The sequence below is a fragment of the Hyperolius riggenbachi genome, chromosome 10, assembly GCF_040937935.1.
Source record: "Hyperolius riggenbachi isolate aHypRig1 chromosome 10, aHypRig1.pri, whole genome shotgun sequence".
In the NCBI taxonomy this organism is placed as follows: domain Eukaryota; kingdom Metazoa; phylum Chordata; class Amphibia; order Anura; family Hyperoliidae; genus Hyperolius; species Hyperolius riggenbachi.
Genome location: NC_090655.1, coordinates 200,396,199 through 200,418,000, shown reverse-complemented (window position 1 = coordinate 200,418,000; position 21,802 = coordinate 200,396,199). Strand labels below are relative to the sequence as shown.

At 46.2% G+C, this 21,802-nt stretch overlaps 1 protein-coding gene across 1 annotated transcript in view; it reads left to right on the top strand.

Moving 5' to 3' along the window:
- The window catches only part of LOC137534225 (transmembrane protein 176B-like), a 127,721-nt gene that overhangs the window by 52,412 nt on the left and 53,507 nt on the right, over positions 1-21,802 (top strand). Inside the window, exon 4 of the mRNA XM_068255629.1 lies at positions 5,232-5,288. Within this exon, the coding sequence (XP_068111730.1) occupies positions 5,232-5,288 (57 nt within the window). The remainder of the gene's footprint in view (positions 1-5,231; positions 5,289-21,802) is intronic.

Here is a 21,802-nt window from a genome sequence, read left to right as displayed (position 1 = left end):
CTTTGCAGTGAAAGCTCTCAGACCTTAGTCAGATCTGTGTGTGCTTGATCCGGCAGGACCCCGGGGATTCACACTTAGCTTAGGAGAATATTATTATTGTATATTGATTTACTGTGTATGACCTTTTGCCTGAACCTCTGATTACTCTCTGCCTCTCGATTCTGTACCTTTGCCAATCTGATCTGTTGCCGACCTCGGCCTGTATACTCACTACAATTTTGCCTGATGTTTCTGTGCCTGACTAACCTGTTACCAACATTGCCTGTATGACCAAAGGAGACTTTTATGACGCTTCATCGAACGCGTCATTGAGTAAGCACAACATTTTTCATGTATCTATCCAAAGATAAGCTTGAAAGTTTTCAACCTCTGACCGCAATAAACGATGAGTCATCCTGAGGAACAATATAATGTTCAGCCAGGGGGAGCCTGCCTATCTTTAACACAGCAGGAACGCCTTAAAGGACACCTGATCTAAGAGGGATATGGAGGCTGCCATATTTATTTCCTTTTAACCAATACCAGTTTCCTGGCAGCCCTTCTGATCTTTCATGCCTCAGTAGTGTTTGACTCGCACACCTGAAACAATCATGTGACAACTCCAGTCACACTTCAGTCAAATATCCAATCTGTATCCTTGTTCAGGGTCTATGGCTAAAGGTGCCAGAGGCAGAAGATCAGCAGAACAGCCAGGCAACTGGTATTGTTTAAAAGGTCAGTTGTCCTTTAAAGCAGACCTGTAACTTGAAAGGATACCTGAGTTGAACCTAAAGTGTCCCCTTGTACTTACCTTCTTCCATCCCCGGGAGTCTTGTAGGTCCTGGCCCTGGGCTACCCTCACGCTCCTCTTCTTTGATCCGCTGTTCAGCCCGGTAAAGTAGACAAGTTTGCTAAGTTGCACACTACTGCGCATGCACTGGCCCGGTAGCGCGCTCTCTTGATCACACTCCCCGCATTCTGTGCATTTGCAGTATGTTAAGACTCTTGACTGCGCATGGGAACACAATCAAGGAGGAACAGGGCCAGTCTAGCGCACGCGCAGAGGTGCGTGACTTAGCTAAGTTGTGCACTTTACCGGGTGGCACAGCAGCTCGAGTAAGAGGACTGCCCAGCCCAGGACCTATAAGACTGTGGGGGATGGAAGAAGTCCCAGGTAAGTAAAAGAGGACACTTTAGGATCAACTCGGGTATCCTTTAAAAAAAAAAAAAGTTAGATACTTAGGTCACCAGGGGAAAACTTCTGGATGCTCCCAAAGGCTTCCTCGATCCTCCACAACCACTCCGCTGCTGGGCATCACCCTCTTCATTCATCTTTGCCACCAGGCTCCTCTCTTTGTAAAAGCGTGGCCACACTGCGCAGGTACAAGTGGGTTCGCACCTGCTCAGTCTCATGGAGCCGATTGTGCATGGAGGGGAGCACAGCCATGAGCAATTTTTTGTACGTTAAAGTTAAAGTTTATTTAGAGGGTTCCAGCGTAGTGTAGGAGGACCAGGAAAACCTCTGGACTATCCAAAGCCAGGCTTCCCCTACTGAGGTAAGCATCTAACTTATTTATTTATTTTTGCTGGTTATAGTTACCATTTAAGCAACTGCATTTAAACTCTAGCTATGACTCACATTGCAGGGACAGAAAAATGCTATTTTTAGTAATCCTTCAGAGCAGACTAAGGACTCTCTCCAATGTTTCTTCCACTGTTCTCTCTTGTGGTTCTTCTGGCATGGCCAGTTTCCACTTGTGCCGGCATCTCCAAGACAGACCCGGGACTTGGTATAATGGGAGTATGCATTTGAATATCTCTAGCCGTGCCATGCAGAGCTAGGTGGATTTACATGCGTAACACAAGATTTCTTGCCTGGAGTGACGAAATGGCTAGAGGTGCCCCCGGGTGAATGATTTAAAGGGAATCTTTACTGAAACCTTACTGGGGGAAAAAAAGATACTTACCTGAGAGGGAAGGCTCTGGGTCCTACAGAGCTGCCCCATTCCTCTCCTCATCCCCTCATTCCCCTGCAGGCCCCTCCATTTAAATCTCCTGCCGCGGGAGGTTTCATAAGTCTTCAGGAGACTGAATGCTCCAGAAGACAGGTGGCTATGTACTGAGCATGCACGAGTGCACGAGAGAAGGCGCCCGCAAATGTGCAGTATGGAGCAGCCCGTCTTCGGGAGCCCGAGAGCTCCCGAATGCAGTCGTGGACCCATCGGGGAAGCCAGAGCAGAAACAACGGGATGAGGAGAGGAATGGAAAGGCTCTATAGCACCCAGAACCTTCACTCTCCTTAGGTATCTGTTTTTTTTTTTTTCGCTTCAGACTCCCTAAAAGATTTATCTGGGGCTTCCTCCAGCCCCCTCCACACCGATCGCTCCCACACAGTCTTCCTCTGCCTTTTCGTTGTCCCAGTTGAAGCCCAGTAAGTATGGCCAGTCGGGGGACCACTACACATGCATGTGGCCCGGCCGCATGCATGTACCCCAATGTGCTCCCGTGGCTGGGAGTGCTCTGCGACTGCACAGTACTACTGCACAGGCACAGATCATTCCAAGCCGCAGGAGCAAAATGTGGGGTGCACGCTGGGGGACGGCCAAACTTACGGGGCTTCTCCCAGGACAAAGAAGAGGCAGAGGAAGATGGTGTGGGCGTGATCGGTGCAGAGGGGGCAGGCGGAAGCCCAAGATAAATCTTTTATAACTATTAATCTCTGGTACACTTTAAGGCATAAACTTTGTGCAAGATAAAAGTCATTTTTTCCAATAATGTTCAAAGAAAGATTATTTTACTTTTAATTGACTATAGATGGTCCCTTACTTACAAACAGGTTTCATTCCAGGTCAATTTGTTTGTAAGTTAAGCAAGAAGTTTTGAATCAAGATGATACCATTTACTGGCTAACTTAAGGTGCGTACACACGCACTACAGCAGCAGAAGAAAAGCAGTAAGCTTTCGGCTATGAAACCTTCGTCAGACTGATTCCTGTATACTGACAAAAAATTAGAATACAGTTTATATACACTGGAAATAAAAAAAGAGATACATAGTTCTGCAATAAAAGTCATTAGAGGCCTTAAAGGGACACTTAAGTCAAACAAAAAAAATGAGTTTTACTCACCTAGGGCTTTCAATAGCCCCCTGCAGCTGTCCGGTACCCTTGTCGTCTCCCTCCGATCCTCCTGGCCCCGCCGGCAGCCACTTCCTGTTTCGGTGACAGGAGCTGACAGGCTGGGGACGCGAGTGATTCTTCGCGTTCCCAGACACATTAGCACCCTCTATGCTGCTATATGGTATATGATACATGCTATAGCAGCATAGATGCCGCTATTGTGGCCAGGAACGCGAAGAATCACTCGTGTCCCCAGCCTGTCAGCTCCTGTCACCGAAACAGGAAGTGGCTGCCGGCGGGGCCAGGAGGAGCGGAGGGAGACGGCGAGGGCACCGGACAGCTGCAGGGGGCTATTGGAAGCCCCAGGTGAGTAAAACTCATTTTTTTGGTTTGACTTAAGTGTCCCTTTAATAACAACATCAAGAAGGATTCATATCCAGTGCTTATACTGTAAGCTGTATTCTAAGTTTTTGTCAGTATATAGGAATCATTCTGAGGAAAGCTTACTGCTTTTCTTCTAAGTTAGCCAATAAATGGTATCATCCTGATTCAAAACTTCTTGCTTTTACTGATGGCTAACACGGTAGAATACTCCACTGCTTCTTTGTAAGTTAAGTCCTGTGTTTATACCAGAGCCGGGACAAGGTCCTCCAGCACCCAAGCCTGAGACACCAAAGTGCGCCCCTCCATCCATCCCACCCCTGCTTTACACACTGATTGCTAATAGACTAAGAGCCCCACCCCAGTGCCCCCAACCCCCCCCCCCCCCCATCACCTTAATCTCTAGTTATCTGGCTTGCAGTCACTGCCATGTATCCCCTTATCTTATCTGCATCATACACAACAGGGGAATGATAGCTGAGTGAGTTGTGCGCCCCCTCCTACATTGCGCCCTGAGGCTGGAGCTTCTCTCGCCTCTGCCTCTGCCCGGCCCTGGTTTATACAGGTGATTTTTTAAAGAATTCAGCCTTCAGCTGTATGTCTGTAGCAATGGGCAGTATTTACAGTAAAAATGTTCAGTTGCCTGACGGTCATTATTTATTTATTTGTTTCTTTGACGCTCTGCCCTCTGTCTAATTTACCCGGGAGCCAAAATTTCCTCTCCGGGGCCGAAATACCGATAAAATACATTGGCGCCTATGGCGGTGCACAATTGCTGCATGCGCCCAAATGTACTGCTTCTGTGTCTTATTACGACCTGTGTGAGATTGCATCGTGTGGTCTGGGCTGTGCTTACGTTCTCTACATCAGCTTTGTGCTTTAAATCAGTATGTGACCGCCATCCTGAGTGCCTATGGTATGGCATCAGTGTATGAAATCGTAACTACCATTTGTGTATGAGGCCATTGTAACTGCCTCTTGGCCCCACTGGAGTACTAAAATCATTGCAGATTTGCCAGTAATTATAAATAAAAAGTTTAAGAAATATGGCAATATCTAAGCATGATGATTATAAAAGCAATGGATGGAGGGCTGTGATTATATTGTGGGTGATGAGACCTAGTTGTAGTAAATACCATCATTAGCGCCACATTATCTCTAATCCTCAATACTTCTATCCAACTTTCCCTTATAAAATGTATCTCTATATGATTGACTATTTGCAACAGTCCACACAGTGCTTTGAGGCCGGTTTCACACTGCATCTCTGCGGTAGCAGTGCGGTTTGGGGACCGCACCACCAAAAATGGGCCTTTGGGGATTACCGCGTTAATACGTGGTAATCCCCGTCTGGCAGCAGACTATACAGGAAGTGACGCTCTCTAGCGCTCACTTCCTGTGACCGAATCGACGACATTCACGGGAGTGTATTGCTAAAATATGCTTCTGCGCATGCGCAATGCGTAAAACTTGTGGTGGTCATTTTAAAATGCGCGTCACCATAGACTTACATGACTTCCGGTCTACCGTACGCCGCCGCAGGTGGTTGCAGGAGTCGCACGGTGACGTATGTATACACTCAGATTAGGGCCGCGTCGTGTGTAGTGTGATATGCCCCATAGACTTTTATTGCCCTGGCATCTGCGGTTAAATGGCGCATGTGCCACTGTGAAAGGCCCCTGAGTCTTCTGGGGAAAAAGCAGTATCATTTTTTATTATTTTCATTTTCCTAATGTTACTTATTGTCTTGCAGTTTATGGCCTGTGGATTGCTGAATGTTGTGAACTACAAATATCCCGGTGCACTCTGGGTAAGTGTTCTGCAGATACATTTACATATACTCCATATGCCATCTTAGTATAAAAAAACACTAATGCATTGGAAGAAAAAAAAATCTTGTTCTATGAAAACTTCCACATGACTGTTTCACACACAAGAAAATTCAGTATTTTCCCTTCTTTAACCTTTTTGTTTATTCCCCCAGCCCACGTTCCCATTGGAAATCTCCCCCACCCCCACTTCCTGTTCTAAAGATTTCCATTTCTTAACATGAACTCTGGTTGTCCAAAGGACAGAAAATCTAAAACCGCAATCTAATATTTGGTGAATGTCAGTTGTTCAGGTGTGTTATCAGCTCCCACACATTAATGGCGACATTAACCACTTAACTACCTAAAGACCACCCCACGCCAATGGGCGTGGACATGGCGGCAGCCCAGGAACGCCAATTGGCGTCAAGTCCTGGGGCTCTGATTTGCATGAGATCGCACGCAGGCTGCGCGCGCATCTCCTGCTCGGGGGGGGGGGGGGGGGGCAGAGCTCCGCCCCCTCTTCAGGGAGACTGTTAGACGGCGTGATCGCCTTCTATTTACATGTACAGTGATGCGATCGGCAGCAGCGCTGTACTGGGGACAGCCGTGTGACACGGCTGTCCCCTCTTGAGGCTGGGGAATGATCGGCTGTCATAGGCTGAAGCCTATGACAGCTGATCACCCCGAATGGCTGGAGGGGGGAGGGAGAGAGGGAGCAGGGTAGGGTAAATAACAAAAATTGCTAAATGTATTCAAAATAAATAAAATAAATATTTATAAAAAAAAAATAAACATGGGGGGAGCGATCAGACCCCACCAACAGAGAGCTCTGTTGGTGGGGGGAAAGGGGGGGGGGGGGGAAATCACTCGTGTGCTGTGTTGTGCGGCCCTGCAGCTTGGCCTTAAAGCTGCAGTGGCCAATTTAGCAATAATGAGCCTGGTCTTTAGGGGGGTTTAACACTGCAGTCCTCAAGTGATTAAGGACCACAGGCTTTACCCCCCCCCCCCCCTCCCATCCCCATCCCCAGTGACCAGGCTATTTTATAAAATTAGGCCACTGCAGCTTTAAGGGCTCACTGCAGCGCCGTACAACTCAGCACACAAGTGATTTCTCCCCCCCTCCCTCCTTACCCCCCACCTTTTCTGCCCACCAACAGAGATTTCTGTTGGTGGGCTCTGATCCCTGCTGGGATGTTTATTTATTTGCTTTTCCTTTTATTTATTTTTATTTATTTTACTATAGACCCTCCCTCCCCCCGCCAGCCAATCCCTGCAATCAGCTCTCATAGACATCAGCCTATGAGAGCCGATCACTCTTGTGCCTCCAGAGGGTGCAGCCGAGTGACACGGCAGTCTCCAGTACAGCGCTGCTGTAGTTCACAGTGCTGTACAATGTAAATAGATGACGGTTTCGACATCTATCATTCTTCAAGCAGCGATCACGGAGACTGATGATGGTGTGGAGATGATTGAAGCGGGGATGTGCTTGCGATCCCCTGCAATCTCCGCCCTCAGGACTTCACGCCAATTGGTGTTGAGCGGTCCTGGGGCGGCCGCCGCGTCCACGCCAATTGGCGTAGAACGGTCAGCAAGACGTTAAAGAAGCGCAAACACACCGGGGTATTCATTATGGGTAATTATGGGTAATTTATTATTATTATCCAGACATTAACTGGGTTGTTGAAGCTGCTCACTGTAGTATAAGACACCGAATGCTCTTGACACTACAAGAAACGTATTTGACTGAAATGGTAGCTGAACCAACCAGGTGAAATGCTCAGCTTGATTTGGTCATAGTCATATAAAATGCACAAGTTCAGAAACACTTGGGGAATAGCGTTTACAATATGGTAACATTTGACCTGACATTTAACAGAATTATAAGCATGAGAAAATGTCTAACTTTCAAACAGATTCTTAAAGAAATGTTATTGAACAAAACTTAATTAATAAAGTGGATTCTTTTTTTTACAATATTCATTGGTCTACACATGATGGATAAAGTTCAAAATGCTCACCACCTTAAACTAGCAATTGGGGGAGATACTGTACAGTATAAACACTCTGCGAAATCTCGGGTTGATCCTGGATGGAAATCTAAAACTCAAACAGCAGATATCAGCTGTCGTCAAGTCTTCCTTCTTCCATCTAAGAAAAGCGAAAATCAAACACCTTATCCCAGCTGAAGACCTACCTGCCCTGGTTCATGCATTTGTATCCTCCCGCCTAGACTACTGCAACGCCCTGTTCATCGGATCTACAGATAAGGTTCTGCGCCCCTTACAGCTAGTACAGAATGCTGCAGCCAGACTCCTAGCCAATTCCCCCGCAGCTCACACATCACCCCAGTACTGCAAACTCTTCACTGGTTCCCAGTAAAATGGAGAATCAATTTTAAGATCTGCCTGCTGACATTCAAGGCTCTACACCAACTGGGACCCAAATACATTGCGGATCTATTGGAACTTTATGCCCCTCCACGCACCCTCCGCTCTGCCAACAAGATGAAGCTGGTTATTCCCAGGATACACTTAACATTTGGTGCTCGGGCCTTTTCCTATGCAGCCCCTACTCTATGGAACTCACTTCCACAATCAGTACGAGAGGCTCCCTCTCTGGACAGCTTTAAAAAAAAGGCTAAAAACTCACCTCTTTTCCCTAGACTGCATAATGCAGGGTCACAGCGCTTTGAGTCCCCAGGAAGAAAAGCGCTATATAAATATTATTGTTATTGTTGTTATTTAGTCAATGTTCGCCCATTGTAAAATCTTACCTAAACCTGATTTATATTGTTAAAACTGAATCAGTGATGCTGGCATCTTTACTGTGGACAAGGTGAATCACTATGGGAATTTTTTCCCCCTCTGGGTGAATGATCTACTGACATTCCTGCTCACTACAGAGTGCTCTGGGGTAGAAGCCTGTGTTAGAGACCTGCAAGGGTCCAATTTTTCATACCTGCACCCACAGCCCCGCTACCCGACCCGCAATCCACTTTTTCCATTTTAAAGTACACATTTAAACAACATTGGGGAGCTGTAAAGTAAAAAAAAAATTTTTTACACAAACCAAAGCCAAAGAAGTGTTTAAAAGATTTTTTTTTTTACTCTTATTTAAAGGGACTCTGAGGATTAAAAATAAAGGAAATTGGTACTTGTGGTGAACATTACGGAAAGTCGTGCCCATTACTGTCAGTCCTGTGTAAAATAAAACCAATACCTTTCCTTTTACTTTCTTCCACTGAAAGCAAAAGCCCCTCACCCACATCCTGTGTCAGGTGAGAAAGGAAATTCACACCTGGCTGACCTCCTGCTGAGGACCATTTCATGCTTCAGCTCTCTCCCAAGAAACCAGCTCGAACTGGCAGAGATAAAAGATTCCCTCCAAAATCATACAATCAAACAAAGAGAACTTTTATGTATTTGTAATTCAAAATAGCCTTGTTGTAGAAAGACAAAAAACACATTTTCTGATACCTAGAAATCAGTTTGAACATTCACCTGAATTACAATTTTCTAACTATCAGGATTCAGTAGAGAAACGGCTTTATCTGGCCTGCGTAGAGCAAATGCGATAGAATAGGCATGTATAGCCTCGTTTGATACAGGGTCGCAGGCCGCTTCTGAATATAGCCTCGGATTTGCGATGCGCCAATCTGGGGCGGCGTCACACAGAGAATTCATAAATGTTACATTTTTTGCTCTGAGTCTGGGGGGCGGCAACCTGCTGATTAGACCAGCAGGTAGACAGTATCTGCCACTGGTGCAGGGAGAACAGGTTGGTCCTTAACGCAGCTAAAACTGTGGAGATGATTATCGAGTTCAGGAAGCATGCCCCTTCTCCACGACCAATCCACATTGACGGAACTGAAGTGGCGACAGTTCCCTGCGTCCGCCTCCTGGGCACCAACATCTCAAACGACCTCAGGTGGAAGGCTAACACCAGCTCCACCGTGGCAAAGGCCCAGAAAAGACTCTTCTTTCTCCGTCAGCTGAAAAAGTTTGGCATGCCCCATCATGTCCTCACAAGATTCTACTCTGCCACCACAGAATCTATCCTCTGCTCTTCCATCCTGGTCTGGCACGCTGGTTCCTCCGCCAGCGACAGACAAAAACTCCAGAGGGTCATTGGACTATCAGCCATAACTAAGTAAGAATTTTCTAATTGTACCCCTTTATTTTTAAGCTTTGTGATATATGTTAATTGGTGTATGTAACTGTATGTAATGCATTTTTGCTATTAAACATTTTAAAAATCGTTTAGCGGTTATGACCTGTTGCTGAACCTACACAATCGTACATATTCTCCTGAAATCGCTACCCTGTGTGTAACAGAAGTGTGCCTTTATAACCCGTATGCGAGAACCCGGCCCAGATATAACGATCTGACCCAGGTTCATGCATACTGCTAAGAGTTAATAGAGCGTTCTCGAAGTCCTAGTATAATTACAGTAGCGGACTGTGTAACCCGCTTGGTGGCAGATCTTTGAATTGTATGTGTGTGTTGAATCCATTGGCGTCTGAACGCTCCCTCCGCGAGTCAGTTCATTAAATTGCGAAGTCGGGTTACCCTTCGTGATGAACAAAATGACCGTGTGAGAGGATTTCTGACTCTGATCGATTGACCCCATCCGCAGACCGGCCTTGCGGTCTGTGACAGTACTTACCTGGGGCTTTCTCCAGCCCACCGTAGGTTGGGAGGTCCCCCGGCATCCTCCTGGCTCTTCTCCCAGTCACTCTGCCAAATACAGCCCCGGCGAGATCTGGACTGGGTGTCGGGCTCCCACTTCCTTATCGGTGAAGCTGCGCGTCATCACGCAGGCCGTTGCGCGTCCTCACGGCGGCCGGCATGACACTACTGCGCATGCACAGTACTGCCACGCCGGCCGCCGTGATGATGCGCAGCATCACCGATAAGGAAGTGGGAGCCCAACACCCGCCCCTGATGTCGCTGGGGCAGTATTCGGCAGCGGGACCTGGAGAAAAGCCAGGAGGACCTCCCGACCTATGGTGGGCTGGGGAAAGCCCCAGGTAAGTACCAATTTCGTTTATTTCTACTCCTCAGAGTCCCTTTAAATCAATAAAAATCGAGAAGTAACAGTCCTGCTCAAACAACAAATAGCAGAGCAGAGCACCCACATCCCTGTCCCTGTATGCTGTAGGTTGGTCCCCATCTGCACTAAATCTAGTGGAAGTGTCATCCCCCCCCCCCCCCAGCCACTGCAATGCACACTGGGAGACATAGTACATAAATGCAATCACAGGAGATGTAGGCACATTAATGTACTACATCTCCCAGCATGCATTGTGGTGGCCAGAGTGACACTTCCACCGATGCAGCTATGAGTTGCAAGGAATAGACACTGCGTCCAGGCTCATATAAATAATTTTCAGATTTAAGGGTGCTTATACACACACAATCTTGATCCTCCATGTAGTATGAGGGCCAATCAAAATTGTGTGTGTGCACCCAAAGAGCAATTACTTCTGTTAGGCCCAGTGCACACCGAGCGGTTTTTGCAGCGATCCCCCGGCCGCATCCGCCTCTAAAAACCGCAAACGCGCCTCCTGCTGCGCGTTTGCGGTTTTCGGAAGCGTTTCGTCCTCAATGTAGAGTATAGGAAAAACGCAAACCACTCTGAAAAACGCTACTTCAGAGCGGTTTGCCAGGCATTTTTGTTACAGTAGCTGTTCAGTAACAGCTTTTACTGTAACAATATGTGTAATCTGCTACACAAAAACGCACGCAAAACCGCTAGGTATGTTTAGAAAACCTCTCTAAACATACCTAGAATCGCTCTGAAATCAGCTCCCAAAACCGCTAGCGTATTGCGGATCTGCTAGCGGTTTTGGTGTGCACTGGGCCGTAGAACGTTTATTTGTTAATTATGAGTTACTGCTGAATGAAGGTGTTTCGCAGATCTACTGTGCAAAAACGTGTAGGCTTGAGAAGAAATATTGTTACGTGCCAAAATTACCTTGTCTTGTAATGACTGTAACGACCATGAGCAAATTGAGTAGGTAATCTCTCATACTACATGGGAGATGTAAAATTAGGAGATGATTGGTCAATCCAAATTGGACCAAAAGAAATTTAAAAGAAGCACACACATCAGTTGTTTCACTTTTGCAATACATTTCCCTCCATTTTGCATGCACTTGTGTTGATAAATCTGCCCCATTGTCTTGTATCTGTCTGATAATAAAATGCTGTACAGTATTTAACTATTCTTGTCATGTGCAGCAAACATATACCTGTGTGTGCTAGATGGCTGTGGATGCAGCTACACTGTGTCAGCAGATCCTGTCACATGTGGCATGTGCTTCTCTATCTGGCACTTTCTTCTCTGCCTCCTCCCTCCAGCTTTAGAGAACATGCCAGAACATTCTCGAGCTCTTGTCCTATCAAATATCCCCAATCAATACAGAGCTCTCCTATCACACATTTCCTCTAACAGAGCATGCCCAGTGATTTCTGGCCATCTATGAAAAACACATCTTCAATCTCACACTGGCAGGTTCCCAGTTATATGCACTAATATGGGGGGGAGGGGAGGTCTCAGCTTCAAAGCAGGAAGGAGTCTGCTGGCATTAAAAATGAGAAGCAGTAAACTGGTGCCAGCATTCAGCACAGATTTTTGGAAGGCAAAAGATACAGAATTATCTTACGCTTGTTTTGACAACCAGCGACCCGCACCTGCAGACCCCCTACACGCGACTCAACCCACACCTGCAGCTCGAATCAATTCGGGTACCCACACCCAACCCACATTTTGGATAACCCACGGGTACCCCACCCGCTTCAGGCCTCTAGCCTGTGTGACATGATACAGCAGGCACAGAACTACTGCGCCTGCGCAGTACGTTCCAGACCACATTGAGGTGATTGACAGCTGCGCTCACGCAGGCACAGTAGAGGAGAACCTGGAAGTTGTCCTGCACACCGTCAGGGAGCGGGGGCCAGCGGAGTTGCGGCGAGGGACATAGCGGCTGCCAGAGGCTAGAGAAAGCCTCGGGTAAGTAGTACTATGGGTAGCAGGAGTTGCTTGAAGACTCCTTCTAAATTGTATTAAAGATAAACAAAAAAGAGTGCATCACAGGTACCTTAAGGCTTCTTGCACACCAAGACGTTGCATTAGGTGGCACGTTAAGGTCGCATAACGTGCACCTAACACAACGTATGGTGCTGCAAGAGCCGACGGTAGAGTGAGCTGCGTTAGGCGGCTCGAGTCCTATAATGTCTCCCAGAGTGGCGCTGATTGGCCAGCGGGACCACGTGATGTGGAGCGAGACACTCCGCATCACGTGGTCCTGCCGGCCAATCAGCGCCCGCCAGTGCAGTGAATATTAAGTAACCATGTGCGCGGCTACTGTAGCTGGCTCTCCCCGCCTCCTCTCCGCCCCCCACTGCGCATGTGCAAACAGTCTAACGCGGCTATAGCCGCTCCAACGCTGTAGCATGCTGCACTTTGCACAGAACGTGCAGCGTTACATGTAACGCAACGTGGGCTGTGTGAACAGCCCACTTGTGTTACATTGCTGTGCGTTGGGGGAGCGTTACAGGCGCACTAACGTGCGCCTGTAACGTCTTGGTGTGTAAGCAGCCTTAGAGTAAAATTAAAAAAGTACTGTATTTTTCAGACTCCAAACGCACTTATTCTACCCCAAAAGTGGAAAGAAAAAGTTCCTCTGTCCGAATGCAGGGAGTCCCCTACTTACGATCGCCCCGCCAATACGAACCGAGTTGAGGACTCCCTGCACTGTCCTGCTTCGCTCCCCCTGTGTAACTACAGTTAGTGGCGTTCATCACTCACCTGGTCCTGACCCGAGAGTGCCCGCGGCGATGAGTACACCCAGGGCCGGTTTTGTACCGTTTACCGCCCAAGGCCGCTGTCACCAGCCAACCCCTTCATTATAGGTAGCCAGATGACCCCTCCCACCTTCCCTCTAGTATAGGTAACATGATGGCGTCCATGCAAAAAGGGCGTCTGGAAAAAAGGGCACAGCATATATACAAAATTATAAGTTTTTATCTAAAACAATATTTTTCATTTCTATATTATAAATGAAAATACAGTGCTAAATACACTCACCTAAAGGATTATTAGGAACACCTGTTCAATTTCTCATTAATGCAGTTATCTAATCAACCAATCACATGGCAGTTGCTTCAATGCATTTAGGGGTGTGGTCCTGGTCAAGACAATCTCCTGAGCTAAAAACTGAATGTCAGAATGGCAAAGAAAGATGATTTAAAGAGAACCCGAGGTGGCATTTCATTACGTTAGTGGGGCACAGAGGCTGGTTGTGCACACTAACACCAGCCTCTGTTGCCCCATCGTGTGCCTCAAAGACCCCCCTGCTCGCCGCTATACCCCCGCAGTGCTGGCAACAGGCAGCGTGTCGCCAGCACAATGTTTACCTAAGCGCTGTCTGTCAGCGCCGCTCCCCCGCCTCCTCCGTATCGCCGCTACCCGCCTGCGTCCCTTCCCTCCCGCTGATTGGAGGGAAGGGACGCGGGCGGGTAGCGGCGATGCGGAGGAGGCGGGGAAGCGGCGCTGACAGACAGCGCTAGGGTAAACATTGTGCTGGTGACGCGCTGCGTGTCGCCAGCAATGCGGGGCCTATAGCGGTGAGCAGTGGGGTCTTTGAGGCACACGATGGGGCAACAGAGGCTGGTGTTAGTGTGCACAACCAGCCTCTGTGCCCCACTAACGTAATGAAATGCCACCTCGGGTTCTCTTTAAGCAATTTTGAGTGTGGCATGGTTGTTGGTGCCAGACGGGCCAGTCTGAGTATTTCACAATCTGCTCAGTTACTGGGATTTTTACGCACAACCATTTCTAGGGTATACAAAGAATGGCGTGAAAAGGGTAAAACATCCAGTATGCGGCAGTCCTATGAGCAAAAATGCCTTGTTGCTAGAGGTCAGAGGAGAATGAGCCGACTGATTCAAGCTAATAGAAGAGCAACGTTGACTGAAATAACCACTTGTTACAACCGAGGTATGCAGCAAAGCATTTGTGAAGCCACAACATGCACAACCTTGAGGCGGATGGGCTACAACAGCAGAAGACCCCACCGGGTATCACTCATCTCCACTACAAATAGGAAAAAGAGGCTACAATTTGCACAAACTCACCAAAATTGGACAGTTGAAGACTGGAAAAATGTTGCCTGGTCTGATGAGTCTCGATAGAGTCAGAATTTGGCGTAAACAGAATGAGAACATGGATCCATCATGCCTTGTTACCACTGTGCAGGCTGGTGGTGGTGGTATAATGGTGTGGGGGATGTTTTCTTGGCACACTTTAGGCCCCTTAGTGCCAATTGGGCATGGTATAAATGCCACAGGCTACCTGAGCATTGTTTCTGACCATGGCCATCCCTTCATGACCACCATGTACCCATCCTCTGATGGCTACTTCCAGGAGGATAATGCACCATGTCACAAAGCTTGAATCATTTCAAATTGGTTTCTTGAACATGACAATGAGTTCACTGTACTAAAATGGCCCCCCCAAGTCACCAAATCTAATAGAGCATCTTTGGTATGTGATGGAACGGGAGCTTCGTGCCCTGGATGTGCATCTCACAAATCTCCATCAACTTCAACTACTTGGTGGTAATAAGCATAGTTTAATAAATTGCATATACTGTATTATAAATATTGTAGTGGAACTATACCTAACCCTACTCTCACACAGAACGCTCCCTGTACCTATTCCTAACCTAGACCCCCATGGTGGTGCCTAACCCTAAATCACCCCTGGTGGTGCCTAACCTTAAATCACCCCTGGTGGTGCCTTACCCTAAAACACCCCTGGTGATACCTAACCACCCACCTGGTGGTGCCTAACCCTTACCACCCACCTGGTGGTGCCTAACCCTTACCACCCCCCTGTGGTGCCTAACCCTTACCACCCCCCTGTGGTGCCTAACCCTAACCACCCCCTGGTGGTGCCTAACCCTAACCACCCCCCTGGTGGTGCCTAACCCTAACCACCCCCCTGGTGGTGCCTAACCCTAACCACCCCCCTGGTGGTGCCTAACCCTAACCACCCCCCTGGTGGTGCCTAACCCTAACCACCCCCTGGTGCTGCCTCCCCCTAACCATCCCCACTGCACAAACATGCTTACACACATAGAAACAATAATATATTTGATACTGTAAAATACTTCACTACAAATAACATGAATAGAATAATTTATATATTTTTAATAGAATAAATAGCCATACAATCACGTACACATTAAAAATATTACGAATAGTAAAAGTTATATATTTGTAATAGAATAAATAGCCTTACAATCACGTAGGCATTAAAAAAATCTTAAAATAACAGTGATATTAAAAGCGATATATTAGTAAGATAATAAATCTGAAAACTCTAATTTACGCATTATAATTCTGAAAACAAGGTTAATGCCAAAAACGATATATTTGTAATACAATAAGCTTGAGAACAATATTTAAGCATTATACTTATGAAAAAAAATGTAAACGATAAAATAAGTGAAAACGAAAATTTACTAATTACAATCCTGAAAGCGAAATTTAAAAACGATAAAAGAAGTTAAACCGAAAGTCAAAACACATTTGTAAACAATTTTTGTCGTAAACCTTATTCTGTAAATAAAACGTTTGTTATCACGATCCCTACAACCGCTATTTGTCGGGCACCCTAATTCCTTCTCTGGCGCCCAATAGCCGATATTTTGCATTGCAGTCTATGGTGGACCCTTTTTGTCCATTAGCCATATGCACCCTTTTTTCCTTCTTCCACCTGATGACACCCCCCTTCCACTATAGGTAGCCAGATGACTCCTTCCACCTTCCCTCCAGTATAGGTGGCCAGACTCCCTTAATCCCTCCCTTTACCCACTTCTCCCCTTTCAGTATAGGTAGTCAGCTCACCTTCACACCACAACAGCCATCAGTGTCACTCATTTCTCAGCTCGTCTCCAGTGCCATAGTTTTCTCTTCCCCTCTGTCTCCAATGCTACCCAAGTCATAGCCACCCGCTACAATGCAAATGTGCACAGGGAGCAAGGTGGCCGCTGCACAGGCTGCTGGCAGTGGAGTACCGTGGTCAGGCGCCCGCCTGATTTCCCTGCATTGAAGCATTTGCAAGTTTGCAAATGCTGCATAAGTTCAGCCTGCTGCTTTGGTGCCCTTGCTCCTGTGGTGCCCTAGGCCATGGCCTAGGTGGCCTTGGCCTAAATCCAGCCCTGAGTACACCTGAACCAGTCAGACTTTAGTCAGAAACACCTGATCTGCAGAGGCTTAGAGGCAGAGGCTAAGCAGGACAGTCGAGCAATCTGCATTATTTACAAAAAAACAAATATGTCAGCCTCCATATTACCTTTTAGTTCAGGTACAGTGACCAGATTTTTGTAGGCGAAAAATGTGGTGGCTGCGGCACGGCGCGGTGTGGGCGTGGCCATGACATGCTATGGGCGGAGCTAATGTAATGATGTAACAGCGAGGCATAAGAAAGCAGTGTTTACGCCATGATGTGGTCAAACGAGGATTCGCATCATGGGTGTGCAGAAACTGTGTGATGCTATTTAATAGTATACTGTAACCCCAAAGCAGCAAAAATAGCCAACTATGACCATTAAAAAATAAATGCAGCAACAGTTACCCCAGACACCACAAAATAAATGCAATGGGCAACATGTCAGCACAAAATAAACGTATTGCGGGCAACATATCAGCATAAAATAAACGCATTGCGGGCAACATGTCAGGACAAAATAAACGCATTGCGGGCAACATGTCGGCACAAAATAAACGCATTGCGGGCAACATGTTGGCACAAAATAAATGCATTGCGGGCAACATTTCAGCACAAAATAAACGCAATGGGGCAAACATGTCAGTACAAAATAAACGCAATGTGGGCACATTTCACCTGGAAAAAAAAAGCATTTACTCACCTGACAGAAGTCCCCTCATGCAGCCGGCCTCTGGTGTGTGTGCAACTCCCCCGGACGATCCTCCTTCAATCTGCCGCTCTCACAGGCAGAGCAGGGCTACAGCAAGATGGCGTCCGGAGGCGGAGCCCTGTACTGGAGACACAAATAGTCTCCAGTACAGGGCTCCGCCTCCGGACGCCATCTTCCTGTAGCCCTGCCTGTGCCTGCTGGAGGACAATGCAGGCTGCTGGAGTGGGGCTGCGGGGGATAAACTAGCGCAGTGTCTATGAGACGCTGCGGCTAGTTCATTCAGTACAGTGGCCAGAGTCCCGAGGCCGGGAGGTCCCACTGCTAAAAGCGGGACGTTTCCCGGGACCTCATGCAGCCTGGGACAGCGCCCCCCGAAGGCGGGACGTGTCCCGGGTAAAGCAGGACGTATGGTCACCGTAGTTCAGGTGTACTTAAAGTTGTAATGATGGTAAATGAAAAGTTCACAAACCTCAAATACAGATGTATAGTATAGTAATTAATCTAAATACATACAACAAAGTTCAGTCTATAGCAATGTAACCTGCTGCAGCAAAGCAGCTTAACCAATTGCCAAGTAAGTAAGCAATTACCAAGTAGCACAATGTCCATCAAGCCTGCAATAAGCAAAAGTCCAAGTAATTGTCAGCAATGTAAAGTGCTATGCCTGGGAATGCAAAGCTGTGTGGAGAGGTAGAGTTTCATATATTTCACCCACTCTCAGTGAAGGCTTTAGCCTCTCCACCCTCTGCTCCAGGACGCCTATTGCTGACTAGCATTCGAGCTGAGCCAGGCACAAGGGAAGCAGGAGATTTGGGCGCATGAGACAAGTGGACAAAAAGGGCGCCCCATTCACTTCCATTATAAATATCGTTTAATGGGCGCCGGGATATCGTTTAATGGGGAAAAAAAGGCGCCGGAGATTATTAACGTTTTACAAACGGCGCCCGGAGATTTTTAAGGTTTTATAACTGTGCTTGTGATGATTTAACTTTACAAAATGAGCCTGTGACGAATAACGTTTATAAAGATACTAAATCACTATTTCTAAAACATTTCTAAAACATTATTATCCACCCCAAAAACTTATTTACATTTTTTAATTTACATTTTTTATTTATTAATGTTTGTAAAACATTATTATCCATAGGGGGTCTTAGGTTTAGGCACCACCAGGGGGGTCTTAGGTTTAGGCACCAACAGGGGGGTCTTAGGTTTAGGCACCAACAGGGGGGTCTTAGGTTTAGGCACCAACAGGGGGGGTCTTAGGTTTAGGCACCAACAGGTGGGTCTTAGGTTTAGGCACCAACAGGGGGGTCTTAGGTTTAGGCACCAACAGGGGGGTCTTAGGTTTAGGCACCAACAGGGGGTCTAGGGGTTAGGGATAGGTTCAGGGAGGGTTTTTAACAAACGTAAATATAAGTTTCAGTTTAGAAACAGGGAAGATTAACGTTTTAAGAATTGCCAATCTCATACACATTATTTAATGATTTATAAATTCATAAAACACTATTTGTAAACAAAATTCTACACAATATTTTTATAAACGATAATACTGCTTATCGTTTACACCACGCGCCCTTTTTTCCCGATGCCCTTTTTTGATGTACACAGGCACAAGACCTGAGGCAGGGATCCAACATAAAACCAGCTTCCAGGGCCTTTGTGGGCTTAATCCATGTAGCATACTTACTTATTTGGCTAATGTCATCAGCTTCAACAGTGTGTGGGTGGCTTACACATGCATTGTCCAATTTTCAGTTTTATGTCTCCCTCTAGTGGCTATTTATCAAGCGTACATGCAAAAAGGGCGCGGGATATAGAACAATTTATGTTTGTATCTAAAACAATATTTTTCGTTTCTATATTATAAAGGCAAATCAAGTGCTAAATATGTTGAATGAACGGTAATGAAATGGCAAAATACCATCTATAACAAAAAAACGATAGGAATACAACTGTAGATATTACAGTTATTTTAGTGTAACTATACCTAACTGTACTCTCACACAGAACTCTCCCTATACCTATCCCTAACCCCTAGACCTCCATAGTTTAATAAATTATATATATTACAAATATAGTAGTGGAACTATACCTAACCCTACTCTCACACAGAACCCTCCCTGTACCTATCCCTAACCCCTAGACCCCCCTGGTGGTGTCTAACCCTAAAACCCCCCTGGTGTTGCCTAACCTTAAAACCTCCCTGGTGGTGCCTAACCCTAAACACTCCCTGGTGGTGCCTAACCCTAAACACTCCCTGGTGGTGCCTAACCCTAAACACTCCCTGGTGGTGCCTAACCCTAAACACTCCCTGGTGGTGCCTAACCCTAAACCTTCCCTGGTGGTCTAACCCTAACCATCCCCACTGCACAACACCCTTACACATACAGTATAAAAACAATAATATATTTCACACCGTAAAATACTTCACTACAAATAGCATGAATAAAATATTTTTAATATTTTTAATAAAAGAAATAGCCTTACAATCACGTACGCATTAAAAATATTATAAATAGTAAAATTATATATTTATAATAGAATAAATAGCCTTACAATTACGTACGCATGAAAAATCTTAAAATAATGGTAATATTAAAAGCAATATATTAGTATGACAATAAATCTGAAAACTATAATTTACGCACTATGAGTCTGAAAACAAGGTTAATACCATAAGCGATATATTTGTAATACAAAAAGCTTGAAAACGATATTTAAGCATTATAATTATCAAAACGAATTTTAAAACAATAAAATAACAATAAAAACAACAATAAAATAAGTGAAAACGAAAATTTGCTCATTACACCCCTGAAAGCGAAATGTAAAAACGATAAAATAAGTTAAACTAAAAGTCAAAACGAATTTGTAAACAATATTTGTCATAAACCTGTAAATGAAAAGTTTTGTTATCACGATCCCTGCAACCGCTATTTCTCAGGCGCCCTAATTTCTTTTCTGGCGCCCAATAGCCGATATTTTGCATTGCAGCCCATGGTGTGCCCTTTTTGTCCATTAGCCATTTGCACCCTTTTTTCCTGCTTCCATATATCAAGCCCAGCTATAGGTGAACTTGTCATCTTCATGATTAGGAAACATTTGACCACTTGAATGGCTAAAAAGCCGGTGAATGTTTCTTTAAAGCGTCTCTTAGAACATTGCTATAAACACACCTCCACACCCAGATCACCCATAACAGATCAACCAGGACGCACCTTAGAACATTAAGGCCTCTTTTCTATGGACTGTTGATAGGCAGTGAAATGCCTCTCAAACTACAACTACTCACTGCTGCCTGGTAACTGCTAGTGTTGGGCGAACACCTAGATGTTCGGGTTCGAGAACGTTCGCCGAACATCGCCGCGATGTTCGGGTGTTCGCGCCGAACTCCGAACATAATGGAAGTCAATGGGTACCCGAACTTTCGTGCTTTGTAAAGCTTCCTTACATGCTACATACCCCAAATTAGCAGGGTATGTGCACCTTGGGAGTGGGTACAAGAGGAAAAAAAAATATTTGAAAAAGAGCTTATAGTTTTTGAGAAAACTGATTGTAAAGTTTCAAAGGAAAAACTGTCTTTTAAATGCGGAAAATGTCATGTTTCTTTGCACAGGTAACATGCTTTTTACCGCCATGCAGTCATAAATGTAATAAAGAGAAGAGGTTCCATAAACAGGGACCGGTAACGCTAACCCAGCAGCAGCAGCAGAACACGTGATGGAACAGGAGGAGGCGCAGGAGGAGAAGGCCACGCTTTGAGACACAACAACCCAGGCCTTGCATGAGGACAAGAAGCGTGCGGATAGCATGCTTTTTACCGCCATGCAGTCATAAATGTAATAAAGATGAGAAGTTCCATAAACAGGGACCGGTAACGCTAACCCAGCAGCAGCAGCAGCACACGTGATGGAACAGGAGGAGGCGCAGGAGGAGAAGGCCACGCTTTGAGACACAACAACCCAGGCCTTGCATGAGGACAAGAAGCGTGCGGATAGCATGCTTTTTACCGCCATGCAGTCATAAATGTAATAAAGATGAGAGGTTCCATAAACAGGGACCGGTAACGCTAACCCAGCAGCAGCAGCAGCACACGTGATGGAACAGGAGGAGGCGCAGGAGGAGAAGGCCACGCTTTGAGACACAACAACCCAGGCCTTGCATGAGGACAAGAAGCGTGCGGATAGCATGCTTTTTACCGCCATGCAGTCATAAATGAAATAAAGAGAAGAGGTTCCATAAACAGGGACCGGCAACGCTAACCCAGCAGCAGCAGCACACGTGATGGAACAGGAGTGTGATGATTTGCTCAGCTGCCTGTGCAGGCAGGCAGCCCTTTGACCATTGTGTAGGTTTGCATGCTGCAGGACTCTGGAAAGAAGCTTTTGTCAGTTTTGCAGCTTGTGCTTGCAGAGGAATTTGCATACGTTGTCATGCAAATTGCCTGGCCACATTCATTGGAGGCGTGTACTATAAGTACTATGTCTTTCCCACAATGCTTCGCTGGTCATTTCCCTTCCATGCTCAGTTCCTGATGGACACTGCTGGAGTGTCAGCCA